We start from the raw sequence: 27,383 nt of genomic DNA on the forward strand, positions 1-27,383 counted from the left end.
TAACGTCTATTCAGGAAGGAGAGATTAGCGTTTCAAGTGTAACATCTTCCTTGGAACACTGAATTAAATGCTAACTTATAGATCTGAACTTGATAATATTTTAGAACTTGTGCATGCGGTTGCCACTGCTCTCCCTGTACATAAACACAAGAATGAGCAGACCAATGACATGTGAGCTAACATAAACCAGAGCTTGGTTCATTTTGTGGGAGAGGATGATTTTTAAATCCACTCTGTGCAGACAGAATTAAAGAAGAAAGAATCATGTCAACTGAAGCTACCACAGAAAGTCTATCTACTGTAGACCACACAGTTCCCCTGAGCTAATTTTGACTTGTTCATCAGAAAGGAGGTGAACTAGTTGGTTCAAAGAAGCAAATATTCCTATACCTGCACTGGTCTTGTATTTGAATCTGTTTTGATACACTAAAGCAAATATATTTATGACTTTTCCAATCACTGGCAGTGTCTTGCCTGCGCATGGAGCTATCTTGTAAGTCTGTTAATGGTACGTGGTGGAACTCTGTCAGTGCTTCAAGACCCATCTTTAACCTGTGGATAAATGCATGCAAATACGGAGTAAAATGTAGAGTACCTGAGTGTCCTGACCCCTATCCTCTTTCGCAGGAGAAGGATAAAGGAGATCGCCAGAGGAAAGGAGTAGAAAGAGGCAAGACCCAGGGCAATGCAGAATCCGGTAGCAAAAACAGGAAAACATAGCAATACAGGTTTCAAGGGCAATGGAACATTCAAAATATTTTCTAAATTGAGATATTTTAAAATATTTTAACAGTGGTTTTTATGATCACAAACTTGTTACTGCTGTGTGAATTGGTTTTTCCTACGGTCAAAGCCCCTTATTTCAGATCTACAGCATCTGTAGTTACTGATTTCCCTATGGTTTCTAAGTATCAAGAAGACATTCATGTACTGGTGAAGTAATGTTAACCTATTGGAAGTAATGCAAAATCACACAACTGCCAGTTTCAAGGCATTGAATTATAAACATCCATCCATAGTCTAGGAGATCCTTCCCACAGTTGGTGGAATGTTATTCAGAGAATCTTAGGGAACATGACAGAACTTGAGTCTAGTTTCTAATCAAGGCTGCCTGATCTACAAGGAATGTCCTGTCTGAATACTTTAAAAAAAATATCAGGTTAAGATGGAGGAATTTAAGAAATCCATACCCTTATAATGTGAAATGGGGATAGTTATGGTGTTGCCAAGTGTGTAGTTCCTGATATCTCAGTCAAAATATACAAGCCTCTCTTTAGAAACACAATCAAAGTCAAGCAAATTAAATCATTTGGCAAATTGAAGATTGATAAGTTAAAAAAAAACTGAAAAAAATGAAGCGTATTTGATTTCTTGTGATGTGGTTTGTTGCTTTAAACATTTGTTAAAGGTGGATGCAGCAGTAACTGCTGCCAAAGCGGCTTTCCCTGGGTGGTCAGCAAGGAGCCCTTTACAGCGTTCCCAGATACTTCATAAACTGGCGGATCTGATAGAGGCTCACCTGGAGGAGTTTGCTCAAGCAGAATCAAAGGATCAAGGTAACCCACCTGATCACTTCCGACACATGAGAGCTGGAGCACTGGGCTATAATGCTGCTTGCTATTATCTGTAAATGTCTTGATGAAGGGTCTCAGGCTGAAATGGCAACTATTTATTTCCTCCATAGGTGCTGCCTGACCTCTGAATTCCTCCAGCATTTTGCATTTTGTGTGTGTGTGTTGCTCTGGATTTCTACAGATCTACAGAATCTCTTGTGTTTCTGTAACTGAATGAACAGCGTAAGGGGGGAATGCACCATGTCTGTCTTCGACCTCCTTCATCACTTAGTAGGTTCATGGCTGTTCTTGTATCTCATCCACTTTTCCCAAATTCCTTGAAATAAAACAAAACACTCAAGCCACATGGCTTCTCTGGAAAAATAAACAGTATCTGTTTCAGGTCGGAGAACATAATTTCAGATTTTCAACTTCTGCATCTTTTGATTGTGATATCCCTGACTTCCCTGAATGGCCAGGAATTATTCATTCTTATGCTCGAATGTACTCTATGTCTGCATATGATCAGCTGGTAGGTTAAAGAATTCTAAGTAATTGCAATCCTCTCTGTTAGAGAGGTTTTCTCCCCACTTCAGTCCCTAATGTCCTTCACTTACCCTCAAGTCACTTTATTAATCAACCTGAGAACCTGCAGTAGTAAGGAGTGGTTGGATTGGGTTGAATGCTGGAATACTCACTTGTTGTTAGCAGCTCAGCCACAAACGTTGAGTTCAAGAACTTTGTACCTTGGATTCCATCATAATGAAGGAGACTATTGCAGCAAGGTTGCACGGCTAATTAAATGCTCTAGGTTCCTACAGCTACAGTAGCCCACAGGGGCCAAAAGTTGATTGGAGTTTGGGAACAGCTGTGGACCGCTCAACCCCACAAACTTGTAACTTCATTCAGTCAATCATGATTAACTTGTACCTTCATCTACTCGCCTTGGTGTTGTGAACCATAATACTCCCGACTAACAAATATCTCAGTCCAAAATTTAAGTTAATATTCTTCCTATTTTTCTGAAGATAGAGTTCCACATCACGTCACACATAATAAAAGAAGTTGATACTAATGGTGAAAAATCAGCATCACTGGCAGTATAGGACCAAGATCAAACCTGTCACAAAGCTCATGGCCTACAGTACAGATGTGATTTCTGCTTGTGTATGTGGACATGAAAAGCCCATAGTCAGATGTTAGATGTTGACATGGAGAACCAGTGTATGGTCTCCCCAAAGTCAGCAAAATGTTGGCAGGTTCTGGAGTCAGTGAGTTCCATGCAGGCAGGAGGAATGAGTTCCGACAAACCTCTGGGTTCATGAATCAGTGAGACCGGAATTCAAGGCCTAGTGTTTGGGGTCCCATCATTGGCGAGTCCAGAGTTTGAGGCCTAATATCAGTGATCAATGCTGTGGATTGAGGCCCAGGTTTGAATTGGATGTCTGGAAGTTGAGGCCTTTTGGCCGGTGCTGAGTGTGTGAATCTCTGTGGGTCAGCTCCGGAAGTCAAAGCCCAATGTACTTCCTTTGCATTTACTGGGCTGGGTATAGCAGGCCTCACCCTCTTGACCTTAGATATGGTTGCTAAGCCATAGCAAGAACACAGTGATGAGTATGGCTCAGGTGGAGCACCTGCCCCGAGCAACTTCTTCATTGCCTTTGACAGAGGACAAGCCGGGTGCAGAACTTTGCCTTGTGTCAAAAGCTGAGACATTTTCCAGGTACTTTTCTTCATGACAGCCCTATTGAAGGTCATTGCAACAGTTCTTCCTCTTGATTTTACTTTCTCCTCATAATATAAACAAATATAAACTCAAAACCCTCAGCCATTTGCTATTGTAACCTGAGGAGAAAATTGAACATAGCCTCATCATTACTGGTATGATTTCACTTGTGCTTCTTCCTCCCTTGAGTTAAGGCACTTCGGCTCATAAAAGATTTTCAACGATGCAGCAATCAATAATTAAAATTTCAACCTTAGGACATTTCTGGACTAAAATTATTTACCACTTGTTGCAGGCAGATTGTGCTACAAAACAGAACTGGTAAACAACTTCCTTCGCCAAAAAATCTCACCTCAGTCATAAGAACACCATCGTTTCCCAGAGTGGGGAGTCTAAGACCAGTGGACAGAGTCTCAGAATAGAGGGACATCCATTTAAATGAAGATGAGTAGGAATTTTTTTAGCCAGAGATTTGGGAGTCTATGGGATTTGTTGTCACAGGCAGCTGTGGAGGCCAAGTCATTGGATATATTTAAGGCAGACGTTGACCGATTATAGATTCTTGATTAGTCAGGGTATAACGGGATATGCGGAGAGGGCATGAGATTGAGGCTGAGTGGGAAATGGATCAGCCATGATGAAATGGTGGAACAGACTAGATGGGCCAAATGGTCTAATTCTGCTCCTATATGCTATGGTCTTATGATCTATGCAAATGTTGAAATATTCTCTTGGAAGTTCTCTGGCTGCTTGATAAAATCTGTGTTGATTGTGATGTCTTGGTTTAAAGCTTCCTTCACTGAAGCACAATGATACTAATATGCCAGCCATTTAACTGGCACAGTGATTTTTTTCAAAATCTGATGTCAGCAGGATTGAAATCTGATGACCTGGCTTCCTGGCATGGTGAAGGATTCCAGTTTGAAGACCTTTGCATAAATGAACTAAACTAGCAAGTCAGTCGAAGCTACTGCAACTGTTCAGACATCAGATTACAGCAAGTCTGCTGGGAAAATTACTGTGGTCCAATTTGTCATAGCCAGGTTTGGGAGATAATGAGGCCCCCCCAAAAAAACTGACTTTAATTTACTCTACAGATGGTTCCACCAGGTGGAGATGCACTAATTTCATTAGTTTGCTTTCGTATAGCCTATTAAGGATATATATTAAAAAAGGAACTTGTATTTAAATTCTGTCAATTCACATCTTTCAGAAAAATGTCAAAACGCTTAAGATTTATTCATTTACTTTAATAATGTCTTCATTGTTCTCAAGCGGGTTCTCTGTCGAGTGTGTGTTCTCATACCAAAACTCCACACTGGCAGCATAATTTCATGAAATCAACCAATTATTTCATTTCATAAATATTAATTTTTCCCTTTGCAAATTTTAGGGAAAACTGTTACTGCAGCAAGAAACATGGACATACCTCGAGCAGTTTATAATTTCCGTTTCTTTGCCTCGACAATCCTCCACAACACCACAGACTGTTCAGAGATGGACCATATGGGCTGCACTCTCTTCACCACACGAACACCAGTGGGAGTAGGTGAGGTAGTAGATAATCTCTAAACTATTATTCTTAACTACTACTTGTAAAGTTTTAATTTTTTTGTGTGAAAATCTATTTGCATATTTCGTTGAGGTCACTAAGCTTTCACCTGTAATAAAACCGAGCCAATAGTCTTTTCATAGAATCTGAGGTCCTGGAGAAAAGACTCCTTCATCCCACAGCTCAAGTTAAAAATATATTAGAAGGAAGACTAGCCTGCAAATACAGCAAGAGGAATGAACTACTCTGTCTAGGGCAGTTCATCACTCAGTGTTACCAGAACTATGCATTTTTCACATTTACTGTATCACTATTGTGTTACTATTATTTGGGAACAGGGGTAAAAAAAATTACACAAATACAAAACACTCTTAAAGCTGAGAACCAGAAATAAAAACAGAAAGTGGAAATATTAGCAAATCAGGCAGTATCTATGGTGAGAGAAATATAGCTTGATTTGTCTCCATAGATTTTGCAGGATCTGCTATTGTAACCTATGCCGTTTTTGTAAAAAAAAATTGCAAGTAGTCTCCAACCAGTTTATGAATTGATCAGATTACATGCGGAACGGTCTCGCCGTGATCAATTTGGGGAAAATGGTCACGTGATTGTGTTTTCTTGAGCTGACTCTAGTTAGAGGATATTTGTAATAACCATGTGGATTTCCTGCTGATTATGTTTTGGCACATTGTTTTGCAATTGTGATTCCTATTCTAAGCTGATACTGACTGAAGACAAAACGACTGATGGGTTTCAGTACCTTTAGGCTGCTGGAGAACTGAAAGTAACCTGTTGCTGGCAGATGGGTGCTCAGTGTCCACTCCTGGAAACAAAGCTCACCCCTACCTTTTCAGCTCATCCTGAGTATATAACTCTGTATTGTCATCTAGTTAATCAGTAGAAACAAACCTCTTTCACTTATTACTGGAACATTTGATAACTGTGGAAAAACTTAATTAAGTTCCCCTTTAAAGCTCTCTGTTCTAAAGTGACAAGCCCAATTTTTCAGGCTCCCGGCATTATCATAGAATTATCTGTGAAGCACTGAAATCCTCCCTATGACAGGCTTCCCTCAACGTCGTGCAATGCTTTAACAGCGGCCAACCAATGCTATTATCTTCCAACATCTCAGTTTGTATTGATTATCCCTCTTTATGAAACAGAGTTACATCATCTGTTTCTCCATTCCAAAAAAATCTATTTTTCTGTACCCTCAATCTTTCTATTGCGTCTCTGTTAAATTCTATTTTGAGGGAATGTACTGCCTTTATCAATTACAGCAGGGGACTTCTTCGTCAATGGATCTGGGGTTGAGAGGGTGAACTGCTTTAAGTTCCTCAGCATCCACATCACCAAGAACCTCACGTGGTCTGTACACACCAGCTGTGTAGTGAAAAAGGCACAACAGCGCCTCTTTCACCTCAGACAGATGAGGAAGTTTGGTATGGGCCCCCAAATCCTAAGGAACTTTGTACAGGGGCACAATTAAGAGCATCCTGACTGGCTGCATCACTGCCTGGTATGGGAACTGTACTTCCTTCAATTGCAGGACTCTGCAGAAGGTGGTGCAGACAGCCCAGCACATCTGTAGTTGTGAACTTCCCATGATTCAGGACATTTACAAAGACAGGTGTGAAAAAAGGGCCTGAAGGATCATTGGGGACTCAAGTCACCCCAGCCATAATCTATTCCAGTTGCTACCATCCGGGAAACAGTACTGCAGCATAAAAGCCAGGACCAACAAGCTCTGGGACAGAGCCATCAGACTGATTAACTCGTGCTGATTTGAGTGTATTTCTGTTACATTGACTGTTCTATATATTATAAATTATTATAATCTTCTTCTTGGCATCCGTTAGTCTTGCAGGACCATGGATCTGTGCCTGGAAAGTCTTGCTTCAGTCTGTGTTGGTAGAGCAGCGTCTGATGTGGCTGTAGAGGCCCACACGGGAGTGATAGTCTCGGCTGCAGTGACTGCACTTGAAGGCGCTGCCCTCCGGTGTTGTCTTGGTGCTGTTTATTCGGCGAGTGCGCTTTTCTTCAGCAGCAAGTCCCAGATTCTCTTCCCTTTTTAGACCTCTGTGTAGTTCCAGCCTTCTGCGAGAGCAATCGCTTGCAATGTCCTCCCACTTCTCGACGTTCATGTTCAATGACTTCATGTCTCTCTTGCAGACATCTTTGAAATGAAGCCCTTGTGCTGTCTTGCCGGAGGCCAGTTCTCCGTACAGCAAGTCTTTTGGGATCCTCCCGTCTGACATGTGATGTACGTGGCCCAGCCAGCGGAGATGGTGTTGTTGGAGCACGTTGAAGAGGCTGGGTATCTGGGCTTGGGTCAGGATCTCATTATGTCCAGGATGTCCAGGATGTGTCTCAGGCTGCGAAGGTGGAGATGTTGAGACGCCGCTCTTGTCCGGAGTAGAGGCTCCAGGTCTCGCTGCCGTAAAGCAGAGTGCTGAGGATGCAGGCCCTGTAGTCTGCACTCTTGGTGCGTGTCGTTAGCTTTTTGTTCTCCCAGACTCTCTCTGTCAGCCTGGTGAATGTTGAGGCTGCTCGTCCGATCTGTCTGTTGATCTCGGGGTCTAGAGAGAGACTGTCTGTGATGGAGGAGCCAAGGCTCCTCAAGATAGTTCAGCCATTCCACACAGACATGAAGGGCGTCGTTCAGTTTGACGGCTCTTCCTCGGAGACATTCAACATCCGCAGTGGTGTGAAGCAGGGCTGTGTGCTTGCCCCCACCCTGTTCAGCATCTTCTTCACAGTCATGCTGAAGCACACCTTTGGAACGTCAACTGATGGTGTCTGCCTCCACACCAGATGGGACGGGTGGCTGTTCAGTCTGTCCCGGCTGAGGTCGAAAACCAAGGTTCGTGAAGTACTCATCAGGGACATGTTGTTTGCAGACGACGCGGCACTGGCAACACACTCTGAAGAGCAACTCAACGCCTCACGGACAGCTTCTCAAGAGCCTGTCAGGACTTCAGCTTGACTGTCAGCCTGAAGAAGACCAACGTGTTAGGCGAAGGCATTGAGCACCCCCCTGCCATTACCATCAACAACTACGATCTGGAGGTAGTTCACGAGTTTACGTACCTTGGCTCCACCATCACGGACAGTCTCTCCCTAGACCCCAAAATTATTATAATAAATAGATAATAATTATGATTGTGCATTGCACATTTAGACAGAGACATAACAAAGATTTTTACTTCTCACATATATGAAGGTGATGCATCATCAATAACTCTCGGAGACATGAGTCGAGATGGGCTTTTATTAGCTGGAAGAAAGCACCATCAGCAGCGTCAGCAGCAAGAGACCACCACACAACATCCTGGAGACTGAGGGAGGAGCAGTACCTCCAACCGCCTTTATACAGGGGTCTGTGGGAGGAGCCACAGGAGCAGTCAGCAGGGGGGGCGTGTCCAGACAGGTATATGTAGTTCACCACATTCACCCCCCCCCTTTGTTTTAAAAGAGAGTCCCCATGGGGCGAAGTTTCTTACAAGTATATTTACAGGTTAAGTCTATCAGGTGGTCAAATCTGTCGCTGCGATCTACGTAGCACCGGCTGTGATTGCACAGGTGCCGGTGGTGATTGCACCGGAGACGGTGGTTGTGCTGGTTCCGGCCTGACTTGAGGTGTCAGCCCACTAGGCGTCAGTGATTCCTCATGCGTGTGCAAGGCGCCCGGTATGGGAGTGTTGTGAGGAGTCTGTGTAGGGCTCGGTGTGCGCGGTGTCACCTCGGGTACAGGGTTCATAGTTACCGTGGAGTGTTTGGGGTAGTGGTCCCATCAGGTAAGACCACGTAGACATGCTGGGGGTTCGCATGTAGAAGGTGAACCCTCTCGACCAGTGGGGAGTATTTATTGTTCCTCACATGTTTCCGGAGCAGCACTGGCCCTGGGGATGTCAGCCAAGCCGGTAGGGTGGTCCCAGTGGCAGACTTCCTGGGAAAAGAAAAGAGGCGCTCATGAGGGGTGGCATTGGTGGGTGTACATAACAGAGAGCGGATGGAGTGGAGCGCCTCGGGGAGGACCTCTTGCCATCAAGAGACCGGCAGTCCCTTTGACTTAAGGGCTAAAAGTGTGGCCTTCCACACTGTGGCATTTTCCCTCTTCACCTGTCCATTTCCCCGGGGATTATGGCTCGTGGTCCTACTAGTAGCAATGCCCCTAGCCAGCAGGTACTGGCGCAGCTTGTCACTCATAAAGGAGGACCCTCTATCACTGTGGATATAGCAGGGATATTCGAACAGAGTGAATAGCTGGCACAGGGCTTTTATGACAGACGTGGTAGTGGTGTCGGGGCAGGGGATGGCAAAGGGGAACCGTGAGTACTCGTCGATAATGTTCAGAAAGTAGACATTGTGGTCGGTGGAGGGAAGGGGGCCCTTAAAGTCAACACTCAGTCGCTCAAAAGGGCGGGTGGCCTTGATAAGTTGCGCCTTGTCAGGATGGTAGAAGTGTGGTTTGCACTCAGCGCAGATTTGGCAGTCCCTGGTCATTGTCCTGATGTCCTCAAGGGAGTAAGGCAGGTTCCGGGCTTTCATGAAATGGTAAAATTGGGTGACCCCCGGGTGGCAAAGATCTGCATGGAGGGCATATAGCTGGTCGAACTGCGCGCTGGCACACGCTCCCCGGGATAGGGCATCAGGGGGCTCATTGTGCCTTCCAGGCCGGTACAGGATATCATAGTTGTAGGTGGAGAGTTCTATTCTCCACCGCAAAATTTTATCATTTTTGATTTTGCCCCGCTGTTGGTTGCTGAACATGAACGCAACTGAGCACTGGTCGGTCAGCAAGGTGAACCTTTTGCCGGTGAGATAGTGCCTCCAGTGCCTAATAGCTTCCACTATGGCCTGGGCTTCTTTCTCCACCGCGGAGTGCCGAATTTCAGGGCCTTGAAGGGTACGAGAGAAGAATGCTACTGGCCTGCCTGCCTGATTGAGGGTAGCAGCCAGTGCGAAGTCAGAGGCGTCACTCTCTACTTGGAAGGGAAAGGTCTCGACCACCACATGCATCGTTGCTTTGGCAATGTCCCCTTTAATGCGGCTGAAGGCCGCGTGGGCCTCGGCTGAGAGGGGAACCGTGGTAGACTTGACCAGGGGGCGGGCCTTGTCTGCGTAATGAGGGACCCATTGGGCGTAATAGGAAAAGAAGCCCAGGCACCGTCTGAGGGCTTTGAGAGTGGTGGGAAGGGGGAGCTCTAACAGGGGGCGCATACGGTCGGGATCAGGGATAATGACCCCGTTCTCCACAACATACCCAAGGATAGCGAGTTGGGTGGTTCCGAACACACACTTGTCCCTGTTATAAGTAAGGTTCAGGGCTTTGGCCACTTGGAAAAATCATTGGAGGTTGGCGTTGTGATCCGGCCAGTCGTGACCGCAGATGGTGATGTTATCCAGATATGGAAATGTGGCCTTCAGTTGGCACTGGTCCACCATCCGGTCCATTTCCCTCTGGAAGACAGAGACACCATTTGTGACACCGAAGGGGACGCGCAGGAAGTGATAGAGCCTGCCGCCCGCCTCGAAGGCGGTGTAGGGGCGGTCCTCTGGGTGGATGGGGAGCTGGTGGTAAGCGGATTTCAGATCTATGGTCGAGTACACCTTGTACTGAGCTATCTGGTTGACCATATCCGCGATGCTGGTTAGGGGGTACGCGTCAAGCTGCGTGAACCTATTGATGGTCTGGCTATAGTCCACGACCATCCTATTTTTCTGCCCGGTCCGAACAACAACCACCTGGGCCCTCCAAGGACTTGTGCTTGGCTCAATGATCCCCTCCCTGAGCAGCCGCTGCACCTCTGACTGAATGAAGGCCCTGTCCCCTGCGCTGTACCTCCTGCTTTTAGTCGCCACCGGTTTACAGTTGGGGGTCAGGTTGGTGAACAGTGGTGGGGGAGGGATCTTGAGGGTGGAGAGACTGCAAGTGGTGTCAGTAGCGCAGCTGTCGGCATGGTGCTGGGTGGGATGTGCGGGTCGGTGTGTGTGTGTGGTCAGTAGCGGGATATATGACGAAGTCCCACAAAACTGAGGATTCCTGACAGTGAGTGGTGGGAGGGGCCCATCGTATGCCATAGTCACACTTTTTAAGGTGGCTCTGGAAGTCCAGCCCCAATAGCACAGGCGCGCACAGTTGAGGCATGACCAGTAGCGCAAAGTCCCGATATTCTGTGCCCTGCACCACCAATGTCACTACACAACCCCCCTGGATGTCTGTGGAATGCGATCCAGAAGCCATGGTGACCCTCTGGCTTACCGGCCGTGTCACAAGTCCGCAGCGTTGCACTGTGTCCGGGTGCATAAAACTTTCAGTGCTGCCCATGTCAAACAGGCAGCTAGTCATGTGCCCCTCCACCAGAATGTCCATCATTGACCTTGCGAGCTGGTGTGGGACGCTTTGGTCGAGGGTTACGGAGGCCAGAGTTGAATCGCCGTCTTGGTCCCTTGGAGGCGGGGCGAGGTGGCGCCGACATAGATGGCCGCCCCCATGCCTCGCACGAGGCGGGCAGGCAAGATGGCGGCAACCAAGATGGCCGCCCCATGCCTCGCACGAGGCGGGCAGGCAAGATGGCGGTGACCAAGATGGCAGCCCCCATGCCTCGCACGCGGTGCTGCTCGACTCCGCTCATGGTTCAGACTTACAGACCTTGGCGAAATGGCCCTTCTTTCCGCAGCTGGAGCAGGTAGCTTCTCGGGCCGGGCAGCATTTTTGGGGGTGCTTTCGGAGTCCGCAGAAGTAACACTGCGCGGACTTGCAACTGGCAGGAGCCGTGGTCGATTTCGGGGATTTCATGGGCTCGCGACTGGCAGCAGCTGTGGTTGCTTTGCCGGAAGGTTTCAGGGAGTTCGTGGACTTGCGAGTGGCAGCAGCTGTGGTCGATTCGCCGGCAGGTGGCGGGGTCTGCAGCCTCCAGCGTGTTGGCCAGCTCAATCGCCGAGCGTAAGGTAAGATCGGCGTTTTCCAGCAGCTGCTGGCGCACGTACACTGACCTGATCCCCGTAACGAAGGCGTCTCGTACCAGGAGCTCTGCATGCTGTTCCGCCGTCAGTCCCCTGCAGTCGCAGGCCCGCACGAGTGTCTGTAGGGCCCGGACAAACTCAGCGCTCGACTCCCCGGCCCACTGCCGCCACGTCGCTAAGCGAAGTCTAGCGTAGACAGTGTTCACCGGCTGCAGGTACTGTCTTTTGAGGGCATCCAGTGCCCCTTGGTAGGTCGGCAGGTCCCTGATAAGGGAGAATACCTTCGGACTGACTCTGGAAAGGAGGATTTTGTGCATGATAGCAGGCTCAGTCACAGGAATCTCTTCCAAGTATGATTGGAAGCATGCAAGCCAGAGTTCAAAGGCAAGAGCTGCTTCTGGGGCTTGAGGGTCCAAGTCCAATTTTTCCGGATGTAAAATACTTTCCATGTTTCAAAATTGCAGCTAATAAAATTGATGCACCATCAATAACTCTCCGAGACGTGAGTCGAGATAGGCTTTTATTAGCTGGAAGAAAGCACCGTCAGCAGCATCAGCAGCAAGCGACCACCACACAACATCCTGGAGACTGAGGGAGGAGCAGTGCCTCCAATCACCTTTATACAGGGGTCTGTGGGAGAAGCCACAGGAGCAGTCAGTGGTGGGGGGGGGGGGGGTGTCCAGACAGGTACATGTAGTTCACCAGAAGGATTTAAGAAGTAAAGTCAATTCAATTCAGTCCCTGAGAGAGCTGATGGCAGGTGGTACTATGAACAGTGTATGTAGGCTTTCTGCATGGAGTCAGGGGAGGAACTGGATCTTTAATTCAGCTCCGTTAATAATACTGGCGTTAATCGATGGATGTGGGGGTGAAGGGTAGATGAGGGGAAATGTGAGTAGAACACTTGAAAGTAGAAGTGGGGTGAAGAAGGATCTCATGGTTTCCTGGCGTGTATGATGAATTAACTCTTCTCAGACTTCCATTTGGGCACAGGTATCGATTTTAACTGATGTTTCAATGAAAACTCTGTCATCTTCATCCCTGAAGAGTTTATTAGAAGTGGAGGTATTCTGTCCATCAATTGCCTAGTTTGACAGATGTTCATTGTACTGTATAGCAAATGGGGATTAGATCACCAACATACCTGGGAGTGGCAGGAGTTAGGGGATGAAGAGAGAGGCTGTGTGACTTAGATACACCGAAGGAGAGCACACCATGGGCAGAAAGACTTGGTAAATTGGGAAGATTACAGTGTCGTTGCTCCAAACTCATGAGCAGTTCTGTAGAGGACTTTTTTGGAAGTCTTTTTCATAACACTTAAGTCTGAGAAACTTGGCCTCAGCAGTTAATTAAAACTAAATTTGAAATAAAACTATAGATATTTTTGTCACATCTGCTAGACCTTGTCACATATGAATTCTTAACATTTTGGAGACATCATCTTTCTTTCTCACTCTCACTCTCACACACACCTTTCTGCCACTTCTTCACACTGAACCCATATCCACTTCCTATATCCATCCACGTTCATTCTCAGAATGTGCCATGTCCTAAATTGACACCAAAATCACTAATATTGTTTGGTGCCAATGCCTCAGTAGTTCAAACAAAACCTGAAATGAGGGGTGTCCTTGGATTGCAAAGAAATTACATGGCTTATTTTCTGCTGGTTTGAAAGTATCAGCGCAAAACTCTTAATGTTGAAAATATTTTGTCAGTAAATCAGTTATCAGCTGCACCTTTGTATTATTAATGGTTATAATTACACACATTGCAGCGTAGCTAATCTCAGTTCCTTCTCTGTTTCTTCAGCTGGCCTTATCAGCCCCTGGAATTTACCACTTTACCTCTTGACTTGGAAGATAGCTCCAGCCATTGCCACTGGCAACACTGTTGTTGCCAAACCTAGTGAAATGACATCAGTCACTGCTTGGATGATGTGCAAGCTCCTGGATGAAGCAGGTAGAGTGATGGTAACTAACAGATACCGAACATCTCTGTTAACCCTCTTAATCCAAGTTGTTTTGAAGTCAGTTTGCATGTTTCCTGCTACCACAGCAGAGATCCCTCATTACCGGCACAATTGATTGACCAGGAATTTTACATTTGTTTCTTTCACCACAGATGCTGCATGACTAACCAACTATTTTCAGATTTTCCTGCATTTATTTCAGATTTCCAGCATCTGCAGATTTTATTTTTCTGTGACACTCTTTGTTGTGGCCAGAATCATTGACCCTACTCTTCCAGGATTGTAAAGAGCTGGTTGTATTGTTCTGAATCGGTGCCAATATGTTTTTGGGAGTCAATGTTTCTCTGAAGCTAATTCATAGGTTTGCTTTCTTGGAAAGGTCAATGTGACTTGAACTTCTACTGCATCACATCCAATGTCAAATACTTATCCTATTCCTCTTTGCTATTTGACCATAATTTTCTTTCTTGTCTTAGGCATTCCACCGGGTGTAGTGAACATAGTATTTGGGTCTGGCCCAAAAGCAGGGGAAGCAATTGTTTCTCACCCCGACGTGCCGCTGATCTCCTTCACTGGGAGCACACTCACAGCACAGCACATTAGAGAGAAGAGTGCCCCATACTGCAAGAAACTCTCCCTGGAGTTAGGGGGGAAGAACCCAGCCCTTATCTTTGATGATGCAGACCTTGATGAATGCATCCCAACTACTGTACGATCCAGCTTTACTAATCAGGTAGGACATTAACCAGACACTGACTCTCCCTGTGTACAACTGTTAAGGATTAAAGATTAAAACAAATGAACTACTCTAGTTTTGAATAAGCTTATAATTCCCCTCTATTAAAGGAAATGTCTATTTTTATTGTATCATTTTACATATTACTTAGGATGTGTTATTACAAGATTTATTGCTTATCCTGACACCAGAGTGTCTTGTGAGATATTTAAAGGGCATTGATATGTCATCCCCAGACAGAAATCATTTATAAATCAGACAGGATGAATGAGTTGCAACAGTCTATTGGAGGATCAGAGTCTGTGGGAGAATCAGGTTTAATATCACTGGTACATGTTGTGAAACTTGTTACCTTTGTGGCAGCAGATCAGTGCAATACATGATAATATAGAAAGAAAAAGTGAATTTGAAAGGAATTGCTGATAATAAATGTCTTGCCTTGCCTGCACAACGTTAATGGTTAACTTAGATTCTTACAACAATTTTTTTTTCTGACGGTAACTCATAATGATCAGATTTAGACAAATCATACCAAAGTATTACAAATAGGAGTTGATTTGTAACTTCAGCAGGGTGAGTCATAAAGGTACTCAGTGCAGAAACTACAGTAATAAGAAAACAAATCCTTCCTAAAAAAAAACAGGCAATTCCCAACAAAACAATCAGTGTCTTCAGGGTTCAACCACGGCTGCCAGGGATCAGGGATCAGGGGAAGCAAAAAGGCTGGATATGACCGGTTCATATCCAGTCTACTAGAGACTACTAGACAGGTATATGGAGGAATTTAAGGTGGGGGGGGGGGGGGTTATATGGGAGGCAGGGTTTGAGGGTCAGCACAACATTGTGGGCTGAAGGGCCTGTAATGTGCTGTACTATTCTGTGTTCTATGTTCATATTGGAAATAAACCCTAGAAACCAGAGTACTATAGCCAGTAGATACAAGATGAGGACTGGGTGAGTTGCTATTATTTGCTGCTTTCAGAGGATGTTAAAAAACACGCTGTTCACAGTACCATATTGACAGACATGCAAATACAAAATCCGTTTTTGCCTGAAGTAAGATAATACAATAGCTTTGATGTTTTTTCAACTATGACGGCAAGGAAGGAGATCCCCACAAAACTTTTCCACATCTAGCAGAATTTAACCAACGCTGTTTCAGAAAGCCATTCAAGATTCCTTGTTTAATTTCCACTGAATTCTCTAGTCAAATGTAACTCCCATTTGACTTTTTGAAAGGTAATTGGCAGCAGAATCAATGGAGCATATTGCTACCGGAAGTTCTAAATTAATTGAAGACGTTTGACGTCTTAGCTTTGTGTAATTTTTAAAGTGTGTGATGTTGGATTGGCTACCCGTTAAATAAATTGCTTCTTTCTCTCCATCTGAGACAACAGGCGATGAAAGTAAAAAAAAAAATTTAAGCATCCCTATTAAATTAGAATATAAACTTTGAAGCACCCTAGTAGAGAAAATATTCAATAGGCATAGCAAGTTAAAATCATCAATGCCCCTGTATGGGAACGGGGGAGAAGTCACAAGAACAACATGATAGTGAGGTAAAGCAGCAATTGTATAATATACTAGGCAGTCGAAACAAAATGCCTGGGTAATAACAATAATTAGCATTATATGGCAACTTTAACTGTAAAATATTCCAAAGCCCTTCAACAGAGCAATATCAGACCAAAGTTGACTTCAAGCTGCATTAAGAGATACCAGGAGAGATAATAAAATCCTGCTCAATGAGATTGCTTTAAAAAACTGAACTAAAGAAGGTAGAGTAGTTGGTAGTTATAGGTGGACTAATTGGAGAGTGCAGCAGGTCATACACACCAGCATCAATGGAAATGAATAAAAAGTTGACATTTCAGGTCCAGACCCTTTTTCATGTCTGGAAAGGAAGGGAGGAGTTGCCAGAATAAAAACGATGGAGGGAAGGGGAAGAAAACTAGCTGGAAGGGGATAGGTGAAGCCAGGTGGGTGGGAAATGTAAACTCACCTATTATTTCTACTGCACAGTAAGTTCTCATTGGGAATTTGGCTGCCAGAAGTGAATTAATGTGTGCAAGTGGCCAATTGGGGCCAATTTATCTGTGCAAGTTTAAGTTTATTGTCATGGGCATATACACCTGGGATATAGAGGCTGTGAAAGTTAGCAGCATAATGTATTCCAAATATGACAGTCATAAATTATATAAACTTAAATTAATGTAAAAGTATATATCTTACATGACAAAAATTATCATAACATTAGTGCAGGTTGAAGGAAATGATGGCTTTTTGGGTCAGTTTGAGAACCTGAAGGCAGTGATGATGAAGCTACGGTTGAATCTTGATGTCTGAATTTTTGAGCTCCTGTACTTCCTACCTGATGGCAACAATGAGAAGAGGGCATGGGGCATGGCTAGGGTGATGGGGCTCCTTGATGATGGATATTGCAGGATCCACAGCTTCTGTGCCAAATAAATCATGGGCTTCTGAAAGGTTTAGAGTAAACTTGTTGTTGGCTCCAGGCAGAGCCTTAAAGATTAAGAACTAAGGGGGTTAAATTTTGAGGCCCATTAGGAAAGAATATTCTCATTCGTTATTAGGGATCAACTTGAGATTCTATGAGAGAGCAGTGTTTTGCAAGGGCATTTTAAAAAGACTGTAATTAAAGCAAAGCTGAATTTAACGTTACATTTTCAGACCATTAAAATAACTACTGCTGAAGTGTCTCAGTCCAAAATGTCAATTGGTCATTTGCCTCCATAGGTGCTGCCTGACCTGCTGAGTTCCTTTGGCATTTTGTGTGTGTTGAGTGTCTTTCTTTCAGTTTCTTTTTCCCTCCATCTCCTTATTCACCATCCCCCTCTGCGAAACCTCTATTACTTAAAACAGGATTCAGTTCTGGAACTCCTTTTCTCTTTTTCCAGGGTGAAGTCTGTCTGTGCACAAGCAGAATTTTTGTGCAGAAGAATATTTACCGTGAATTTTTGGAGAAGTTTGTGGAAGGTGCCAGAAAGTGGAAGGTTGGCATACCTTCAGACCCAACTGCCAATATGGGAGCCCTCATCAGTAGAGAGCACATGGAAAAGGTCTGGATCCATGCTGGCGTTTCAAATAGAAGTGCAATTTATTAAATGAAAATACGCTTTAAATTTTTCATTTCGGGCTTTTTTTTGAAAGCATTAATTAAAATATTGTTCTTCTAAAAAATGAATGTAAATATGCTTTTGTCTATAACTTGCATGTCCTAAATTTGTGTGTGCCTTCTTATCCACCAATTACTGGTGAGCATCTTGAAATTGTCCAGTACCTGGATCCTGAGTTCTTGTTCAGAAACCTCAGCTCTGCCGTATCCAGGGTGAAACCTATATCTGACCCAAACTCATTGCCTGCATGTCAGTGGCATTTAGCAGGATGAAGGTTGATAGGACCAGTGAACAAGACACATTAGTTATCTACAGGGAAGTGGCCTAGATTCTGAAGTAAAATGTTAAATGGAACTACTTACTTGAACATTATGTGAATCTCAGTGAGAGGGAGGCTTCTTCATTGGGTAAATGAGTCTGAGAAGCCTCATATCTTGATAACAAAAGATGAATAGAATAGTACAGCAAAGCAACAGGCCTATTTGACCCACCATTTTGATGGTCTACTGTTGACCAGGTGCCTCTTATACCTTGTTACTGCTCCTACCTCCATCACATCCTCTGACCACACATTCAAAATACCACCTACTCTTGCTGTGAAAAATCTACCCCTCAGAACTCTTTTAAACCTCCTCCCTCTCACATACCTCTGCCCTCTAGTTCTAGACAACCCTTTCTACGTGAAACAGACACTGGCTATCTACCCTTTCTATGTCACACCTCTTAGCCTCCTTTTGCGAAAACGGATCCAGTCCATCCAATCTTCCTCATAACTCAAGCCCTGCCATCTAGGCAAAATTCTTGTAAACCTATTCCACATTCTCTAGCTTAATCACATCATTCTAGTAGTGTGGTGACCAGATCTGCACAATACTCTAAGCATTGTCTCACCAACTGTTTGTACATCTGAAACATGTCATCCCAACTTGTCTTCTTAATGCCTTGGCTGATGAGGGCACCAAGAGACGGTTAATACAGTTTTTGAGAAACTGAGCTGAGAACAGCAGAGCTTTAGATTGGTCCCTTCTCTCTGCTCATAGGTCTAACCTCATGCAGTAGAAAGTAAGCTCTCATGTGTAGGTTGGGGATGAGGAAAATTTCAGGTCTGGAAAGTGTACACATGTGAAATTGACTGGAAACAATTTGATGAGATTTAATTAGATTATTAACAATTCTAAATTACGGATGACCCTCGTAATCATGTCATCAACTAAAATTCCCTATTTACACCTGCATTACATCACCCAATTCCTCCTAACTTCACTTAACTTGTGCCAACCTCAACCATGTTGAAATACTTGTGTCAGTTGTCTCACAACTTGACTGTTTCAAAGTTCTCCTGCCTGCCCTTCCACCTATGTTTCTATGTAAATATGGGGGGTCATGCAAATTTTAAATTTTAATTCCTGCTAAATACATTGATCCGACTGTGACCTGTCCTCCCCACCTCACCTGGATTAACCCATCAGCTGATACCTTGTGTTCCTTCCCCAACCCTTTTATTCTGACATCTTTCTTTCTAGTCCTGATGAAGGGTCTCGGTTCGAAATGTTGACTGTTTATTTCACTCCACAGATGCAGCTTGACCTGCTGAGTTCCTCCCACGTTTTGTGTGTGTTAATTGCTGTGGCAGTCAGAGTGAAACTATGCTTTACTGACCACAGTTCTACTAGTTTTAAGATAAGTGATGGAAAAGAATGGGAAAGGTTCACAGATAAGGGTACTTCACTACAGCAGGGCTAACTTTGGAGGAATTAGGAAGGATCTAGCAGAGGTCGATGAATGAGCCTGTTTGAAAGGAAAACAATGAACAGCAAGTGGAAGAATTTTAAGAGTGATAACAAGAGATCAGGAGCACCCTGTTAAGGTGATGGGTAAACCTGGCAAGTTTAGGGAACCTTGACTGATGAGAGATACTGAGGCTGTGTTCAACATGAAGATGAAAACATGTATTCATTTTTGGAGGTTGGGATTGAGCAAGTCCCTTGATGACTATAAATAGATTAAAAATAATCTTTAAAGGGAAATTAGGAGTGCAAAGAGAAGGTTTGCAATGGAGCTGACAGGTAAGATATGGAAAACTCTAAGAGGTTTTATAGCATTACAAGTAGAAGGGTGGTTCAGAAGAAAGTATGTTCCCTTAGAGATTGTCTTGAGCCACCAGAAATAAGAGAGGTTTTTAACTTGGTGTTCACTGAAGAGAAAATCATGGTTGTTCAAGACATAAGTGGGTGTGTTTTGGAGAATATTTCTATTACTAGGGAGGAGGTATTTGCAGCCTTACAGGACATTAAGATGGACAAGTCCCAGAAGCAAACTGAGCATCCTCAGACTTTGGGAGAGTAGAGGAGAAATTGCAGAGGCCTTAACAGAGGAAGTTGCTTCATTGTCAGCCCCACTGGTGAAGCTCCTGAAGACAGGAAGGAGGTTACTATTGTTCCATTGTTTTAGAAGTGTAGCAAGGACAAGCCAGGGAACTACAGGCCAGTCAACCTCACATCATTTGTGGGGAGGTTGCTGGAGAGAATTCCGAGGGACAGGATCTACCAGCATTGAGATGGACGTAGTCTAATTAGGAGCAGTCAAATGATTTTGTGCATGTAAAGTCAGTTTTTGACAAACAATTTAGAGTTTTTGAAGAGGTAACTGAAAAGGTAGATGAGAGCAGGGCAGTAGATGTAGTTTATTTGGACTTTAGCAAGGCCTTTGACAAGGTCCAATGTGGTAGGCTGGTCTGGAAAGTTAGGTTCCATGGAATCCAGGGAAAGCCAATTAGGGGGCTTCAAAATTGGCTCAGAGGTATGAAGCAGAGGGTGGTGCTTGAAGGTCATTTCTCAGAACGGAGACCGGTGACTAGTGGAGTGCCACAATAATTGGTGTTAAGATTATGCATATAAATAGGTTGGATGTGAAAGCACAAGGCTTGGTCATAAGTTTGCAGATGACAAAGTTAGGAGGTGCTGTAGTTACAAAGGGATGCTGATCATTTAAGATACTGGTCTCTGGAGTGGCAAATGATTTGCAATACAGTTAAATGTGAGGTGATTCATGTTGGAAAGTCAAACCAGTGTAGGACTTGTAATATGAATGACAGAGCATCAGGGAGTGTAATGGAACAGAGGGACTTGGACATACAAGTGCGTAGTTCCTTCATGGCAGTAGACAGGGTGGTGAATAAAGGGGTTCAGCATGGTGGTCTTCATCAGTCATGGCAATGCATTGTAGGAGTTGGGAGATTATGTTGCAGTTGTATAAGTCATTGGTGAGACCACATTTGGAGTACAATGTAAAATATTGGACTCTCTCTTTCTTAAAGGGAAAATGTGGTTAAACTGAAAAGAGTGCAGAAGAAAATTATGAGGATTTTGGCAGGACTTCAGTGTCTGAGTTATAGGGAGAGGTTGGCCAAGCTAGGCTTTTACTTATTAAAATGTTTAAAATTATAAGAGTCTTTCCCCCAAGCTAGGGGATTCCAAAAGTATGGGCTTAGATTTGGGGTGAGAAGGGAAGGATTTAAAAGGGACCTGAGGACATATAGAGGGTGATGAGTATGTGGAATGTGCTACCAGAAGAAGTGGTTGTGGCAGGTAGAACAATATCATTTAAGAAACACTTGGACAGGTACATGGAGGGATGGGCTTAGAGAGACATAGGCCAAATGCAGGAGCTAGGTGGGTGGGCATTATGGTCAGCATGGATCATTTGAGCTAAAAGGCCTGTATCTGTGCTGTATTGCTCTATGACCTTACGAATGTATGCTGCTACCCATCCACAATTCCACCATTCACATTTTCACATGCATGAAGTCTCTTTCCCCCTATCCATTCAATAATTACTAGCTCTATTGCCTACTTTTGGAGTCTATAATATGCAGACTTTTTTTTTACAAATCCCTTACCTTTTCAGCACCATGTCTGTTTGGGCTCTGTCAGTGTTATTCTTACTTCTTCATCTGCATAATATATCCATAAGTTGTTTTGCCTGTACACACTGCTTTACTTGTCTTTACCCTTCCACATTGCCATTTCTGCCAATCTTCAGAAAGCCTGTGGGATATCTTTGTTCTTTTTCATGACACTGTATCCTTAATTATTACCCAGTATCCAATTTTGTAAAATGTTTGTAAATTATTTGAAGTTACAAATGTTAGTATATTACTTGCTAATATTAATCAGCATTTAGGTTTAATTGCTTGTTTTGTATGAGTAATGGAATCAGTCTTCTTGCTAACAGCATTACCTTTGTTTCCCAAACAGGTAAAGAGTTATATTGATCTAGCCAAAACTGAAGGAGCTAAGATTCTTTGTGGCGAAGGAATTGATTCCTTGGACATTCCTGATAAAAACAAAACTGGCTACTTTCTGTTGCCAACAGTGATCACAGAAGTAAAGGATAGCTCACGCTGTATGCAAGAGGAGATCTTTGGCCCAGTGACCTGTGTTGTACCTTTTGAAAGTGAGGAAGAGGTTATCCAGCGAGCAAACAATGTGAAGTATGGGTTGGCTGCCACTGTATGGTCACGAGATGTCGGCCGGGTACATCGGGTTGCCAAGAAGCTTCATACTGGCATGGTATGGACCAATTGCTGGCTCATTCGCGATCTGAATTTGCCATTTGGTGGCATGAAGGCCTCTGGAGTTGGTAGAGAAGGGGCCAAAGACTCATTTGAGTTTTTCACAGAGGTTAAAACTATTACCATAAAATATTGACTCCTTCCCTCAATGAGTGATTTGTTAACCTGCAGTAATTAAATCAAAAGTGCAAAACCATTGTAGAAATAATTCAAAATGTTATCCATCACTTGTAATTGTTTGTAATGGATTTTCATCTGTGATGCTTGGAAGCTAAGGAGTACCTCACCTGGGAATACGAGGTATGAAAGCAGCCCTCAGCCTAAGGGAACTGCTGAGGCACATTTACTTGCATGTGTTATTCTTTATCGGAGGATAAGATGATTCTTTCTTGTTGTGGCCATCTTGATAGAACAAATGACAAGGATCAGGAGCAGAGTTGTTTTTAAACAATAATTTGTAATCAGTAGTATTGTTTTGTTGGAGTGATGTTCAGTAATTCTTCAGAAGCAAGTATAGCCTTACACATGATGTAGCAGTATGGTACTGCATCATACAATTATATGAGAGAAAAGCCTTAACCATACAGTATGTTATATTCTTTATCAGCTGAACCTACTAGTCATCAAAATAAGTTGAAAATGTTAAGAGTTATTTTGAAAAATAAAGTGAATTATGAATTATAGTATTTCAGTTTAATTTATTTTGGTTATCTGTGAAAAGACTATCACACAGCAGTGGATCAGCAAGCAGCCCCTTCCTTTCTACAAAGAGAATTGAGATTTTTAAACTCTACATCATCAAGTTAGACTAATTGTACTTTTTAAAATGTCTGCTGTGCATAGAATTTGTTCTGCACATGGTTTGAAATCTTTGTGTCCATTTTCTGATGAAGTCTCCCTCTTCAAGAAAGTGGATTGGCACACCTCTGAGTGCAAGTTACTCCACCTCGAGTGTTTTCCTTTTGTCACTCACACAGTGACGATGTTATTCAAGTCCATGGTACTTCCCTTTCAGCAGAAATTGCATCAAAAAATTGCAATCTATGACGCTCTGCTATTCTGCCAGCATATGCTCCAACGGTATAGGTGCAGAGGAAGGAGATGCCCAGAGTCTCCAAGCAGTTGCAGTAATTACTTTTAGTAAATGCTTCTCAGCTGCACCACATGTCAGGTAAAGAGGGTTTTCAGAACGGTTAGCCCGAATCAAATTCAGTACGGATCAATTTCATTGGCCGATGGATATCTCCTATGGAATACACTCTTGTTGATGTGGATAGGTTTCCATGGCAGATTGAAGGCTGTATATAGCGGGAAAACATAAATGCCCTACAATGTTGCTCCCATGTGTGTGAAGTTAGAAAACACCATCGTTGCCATTGATTGTTCAATATTTCCCAAACTCCCAGAGGAGTTTGTTACTTTTGATGCAGATTGTTCATGTTGCAAAAATTTCATTCCATTGACATGAAGGCTTGATTATGAGCAATTGCATCCTGCTGTTCTTCAGCCTGTGTTTCTGGATCCCGAATTTCTGGATGGCAACAGATGGACTGGTACACTAACCTGAAGCCTGGCATTGTGCAGGAATTACAGCTTGGGCGTTGGGGTTCAGAGTTCAATTCCGATGTCATCTGTAAGAAGTTTGTATGTTCTCCCCTGATCGTGTGGATTTCCTCACATTGTTCTGGTTTCCACCCACAGTTCAAAGATATCAGTTGGTAGGCAAATTGGCCTTTGTAAACTGTCCTGTGATTAGGCTGGGGTTAAGTAGGTGGGTTGCTGGGCCGGAAGAGCCTGTATCTCTAAATTAATAAACTTCAGTTAGGCTACACCTGGAGTACTGTCTACAGTTCTTGTCTCTATGTGGAAGACTGTGTTGCATTGGATAGAATGCAGAGATTCACCAGGATGTTGCCTGGTTTGGTGCATTACAGATATAATGAGAGACTGCCCAGGCTGGGTTTCTTTTCCCTAGAACAGAGGAAGCTGAGGGTGAGCCTGGCAGGTTTACTAAAGGGTAAGCAGACAAAAATGGTGGAAAATGTTTCATGTTGGGGGAGACCATGATTAGAAAGCTTGACCTATAACTGACAGGAGGTTGTCCAGGAGTTAGGGAACATTTCTTGGTGCAGGGGCATAGCAGTTTGCAGATGACAATTGACGTCAATTGTCCAAATCTGAGGCAGATAGATTATTCTTAATCAAAGGAGTTAAGTGCTATCAAAGAGTTCTATTGGAGTTGGGTCACATGCTTGCCATGATTTCACAGGCCTGAGGAGATAAACGAACTTCTTCAATTCCTAAAATAAAAACAGAATTGATAAAGGCAGGAAAAGGTTAAGTCCTTTTCCATGTTTGCTGTCTAAACTGCTGAGCATTTCCTGCATCTCTGTTTTCATTCCAAATTTCCAGAGATCCAGTATTTTGCTTTTGAATTGCTCCAGTTACCATCTGCTGCAAAACAATTTTTACCCTCATGTAGGTGAAAAACCCAGTTCAGAATTTAGTGTTACATTGGGCAGGGAATGGTAGTCATTCAAGCCCCAGGCACTAGGCCTCAGACTCTCTGTTAACATCTAGCCACCACAAACACCAGCAGCCAGTCAGTACAAAGTAAACAAACATTTCCACCAACACTCTGCATTCCTAACCTTCTCTCACCTCGTCAGTGTAGAATAGGCGCCTTCTGCACTGTAAATTTTGAACTTTATGAGAACTATTTACAGAGCTAGAGAGTTGTACAGCATAGCAACAGGCCCTTTGGCCCACTCTATCTGCGCCAGCCATTATGCTTACTTATACTAATCCTACTTGCCCACATTAATTCCATACCATTCTATTCCTTGTGCATTCAAGTACCTGTCTGGAAGTTTCTTAAATCTTGTGCCTGCACCACTGCCTCTGGCAGATTATTCCATCTATTCTCTCAGAAGTTTACTCCTCACATCATCTTTGAACCTCCTCCATCCCACCGTAAACATTAGTCCTTTAGCTTTGACCCCCACACCATGGGAAACAGACTTTGCCCATTTACTCTATCTACCTCTTTCATAATTTCATGTTACCTACCTGCCTCCTTTGGTCGGGGAAAGCAAATCTGGCCTCCCCCGATCTGTCCACATGACTCAAGCCCTCCAATCCGGGCAGCAAACTTGTGAATCTTTTCTGCACCTGCTCTATCTTACTGATAATAAATTTTGAACTTTTCTATCTTAATCCCATGGTGTGGTGACGAAGCTGTACATAAGACGCTTATTTTTGATGTATTCCCCCTACACACGTCACCACACATTTACCACATTCACCATCATGATGAGTCTCTGCTGTTTCATATCAAGGAGGTGATCATGGTCCCATGTTCTTGGAAATTTTTTCTATCAAAGTGGTTTGCCATTGCCGCCTTCTGCGCAGTGTCTACAAGACGGGTGACCCCAGGCATTATCAATACTCTTCAGAGATTGTCCGTTTAGCGTCAGTGATAGGGTAACCAACTTCTGATATGCACCAGCTGCTCATGTGACGGCCCACCATCGGCTCCCATTGGATCCCATGACCCTGACTGGGGGGCTGAGCAGGTGCTACACCTTGCCCAAGGGTGAGCAGCGGAGGGAAGAAGCACCTTACATCTCCTTTGGAAGAGATGTATCGCCACCCTGCCACCCGATTACCAGATTAAATCCCACAAGTATCCTTTCTTTCAGGATGATGGCCGTTGGCCAGAGTAGTTAGAACCTGTCCAGTTTTTTCCCATCCCATTACTGGTACCAGCATCCTACAGAATGGGGAGCTACTTTTCCCCCGGTATGTTTTCCGTCATGCATTCACCACTGACTTTCATTTTTTGAACTACTGTTAACTTTCTCCATAAATACATTTTGTGAAAATGAGTGAATACTTTAGAGAGCATTTCTGGATTCATCATCGAAGAGAATTTCAGCTTGTACTGGACATAACTTCCCCACTAACCAGGTACTTGAAGGACTTCTGTTGAAGGGATAAATATCTATAACTTACTTTATAAATTTTCATCAGGACTTCTGAAGTGTTCTCAATTTTATCAAATGCTGTTTGTTGTCTTTGACAGTTTGATGATTAAGCCGGGACGATTTCCACTGCACCAGCTAGTCTCCAGCATTTCTAGAGTGTTGAGTGCTGTGATGAGAGGAAGTGATTTCACAGAGCAGGTGATAGGTAGTATCTTGGAGCTGGGAATATGGAGAAAGCCATATTCAATGTGAACAATTCAGTTGAGTCAAGGCAGTTAGAAATAGTGCACTGGAGTGAAAAAATTAACCTGAATATGAAATAATCTGCATAAAGAATCTTTTTGATATTCATTTTGTGTGGAGGAGTTATATTAATTGAGAAAGCTGGTGAATTTTTGACATATTAGTTGTGTTTAGTTTATGCTGTGGTAAGCAGGAACCTATGTCAGCGCCTACGTGTAAGGTTTGGCGGAAGTCTGGGCTTAAGTGTGGAGTCCTGTGGGTGATTGGTGATGTTTTGTGGTGCAGTTGTGGGAACCTCATGACGAGACTCTTAGCAAATACATCAACCAAGTATGGTTAAATGGTTTTGTTGATCACACACATTATAAGTACTATTACAGTTTTGTTCAGGAGCTGAGCTGTGAGATTTGAGGCAGTCATTTTATTTTACTATTAATCTTTTAATTATACAATAAACACAACAAACACAACCTGATTCACCCAATCTATGTGGAAGTTAAAATCCCCGCACAAGAGGCTTATAAATAAGATATGGATGCATGGAGTCGGAGGAAGTGTATTGGCATGCTTGGTTAACCAATAGAAGGCAGAAAGTTGGTATAAATGGGTATTTCTCCAGTTGGCAGTCAGTGGTGAGTGGGGTGCCGCAGGGGTCAGTGCTGGGCCTGCAGCTGTTTACCATTTACATTGATGATTTGGAAGAGGGGACTGAGTGTAGCGTAGAAAAATTTGCTGATAACACTAAACTGAGTGGAAAAGCAAATTGTACAGAGGATGTGGAAAGTCTGCAGAGGGATATAGATAGGTTAAGTGAGTGGTCCAAGGTCTGGCAGATAGAATACAACGTTGGTAAATGTGAGATCATCCACTTTGGAAGGAATAATAGAAGAGCATATTGTTATTTAAATAGTGAAATATTGCAGCATGCTGTTGTGC

The 27,383-nt window shown here is 43.7% G+C and overlaps 1 protein-coding gene across 1 annotated transcript in view; it reads left to right on the plus strand.

The window, feature by feature from the left end:
• The window catches only part of aldh8a1 (aldehyde dehydrogenase 8 family, member A1), a 37,033-nt gene extending 14,132 nt beyond the window's left edge, over window positions 1-22,901 (plus strand). Inside the window, exons 2-7 of the mRNA XM_073056326.1 lie at window positions 1,409-1,556; window positions 4,673-4,828; window positions 13,613-13,762; window positions 14,249-14,505; window positions 17,427-17,588; window positions 21,902-22,901. Of these exons, the coding sequence (XP_072912427.1) occupies window positions 1,409-1,556; window positions 4,673-4,828; window positions 13,613-13,762; window positions 14,249-14,505; window positions 17,427-17,588; window positions 21,902-22,354 (1,326 nt within the window). The 3' untranslated portion in view covers window positions 22,355-22,901. The remainder of the gene's footprint in view (window positions 1-1,408; window positions 1,557-4,672; window positions 4,829-13,612; window positions 13,763-14,248; window positions 14,506-17,426; window positions 17,589-21,901) is intronic.
• The last annotated feature ends 4,482 nt before the right edge of the window (window positions 22,902-27,383 follow it).

The sequence above is a fragment of the Hemitrygon akajei genome, chromosome 9 (assembly GCF_048418815.1).
Source record: "Hemitrygon akajei chromosome 9, sHemAka1.3, whole genome shotgun sequence".
Classification (NCBI taxonomy): domain Eukaryota; kingdom Metazoa; phylum Chordata; class Chondrichthyes; order Myliobatiformes; family Dasyatidae; genus Hemitrygon; species Hemitrygon akajei.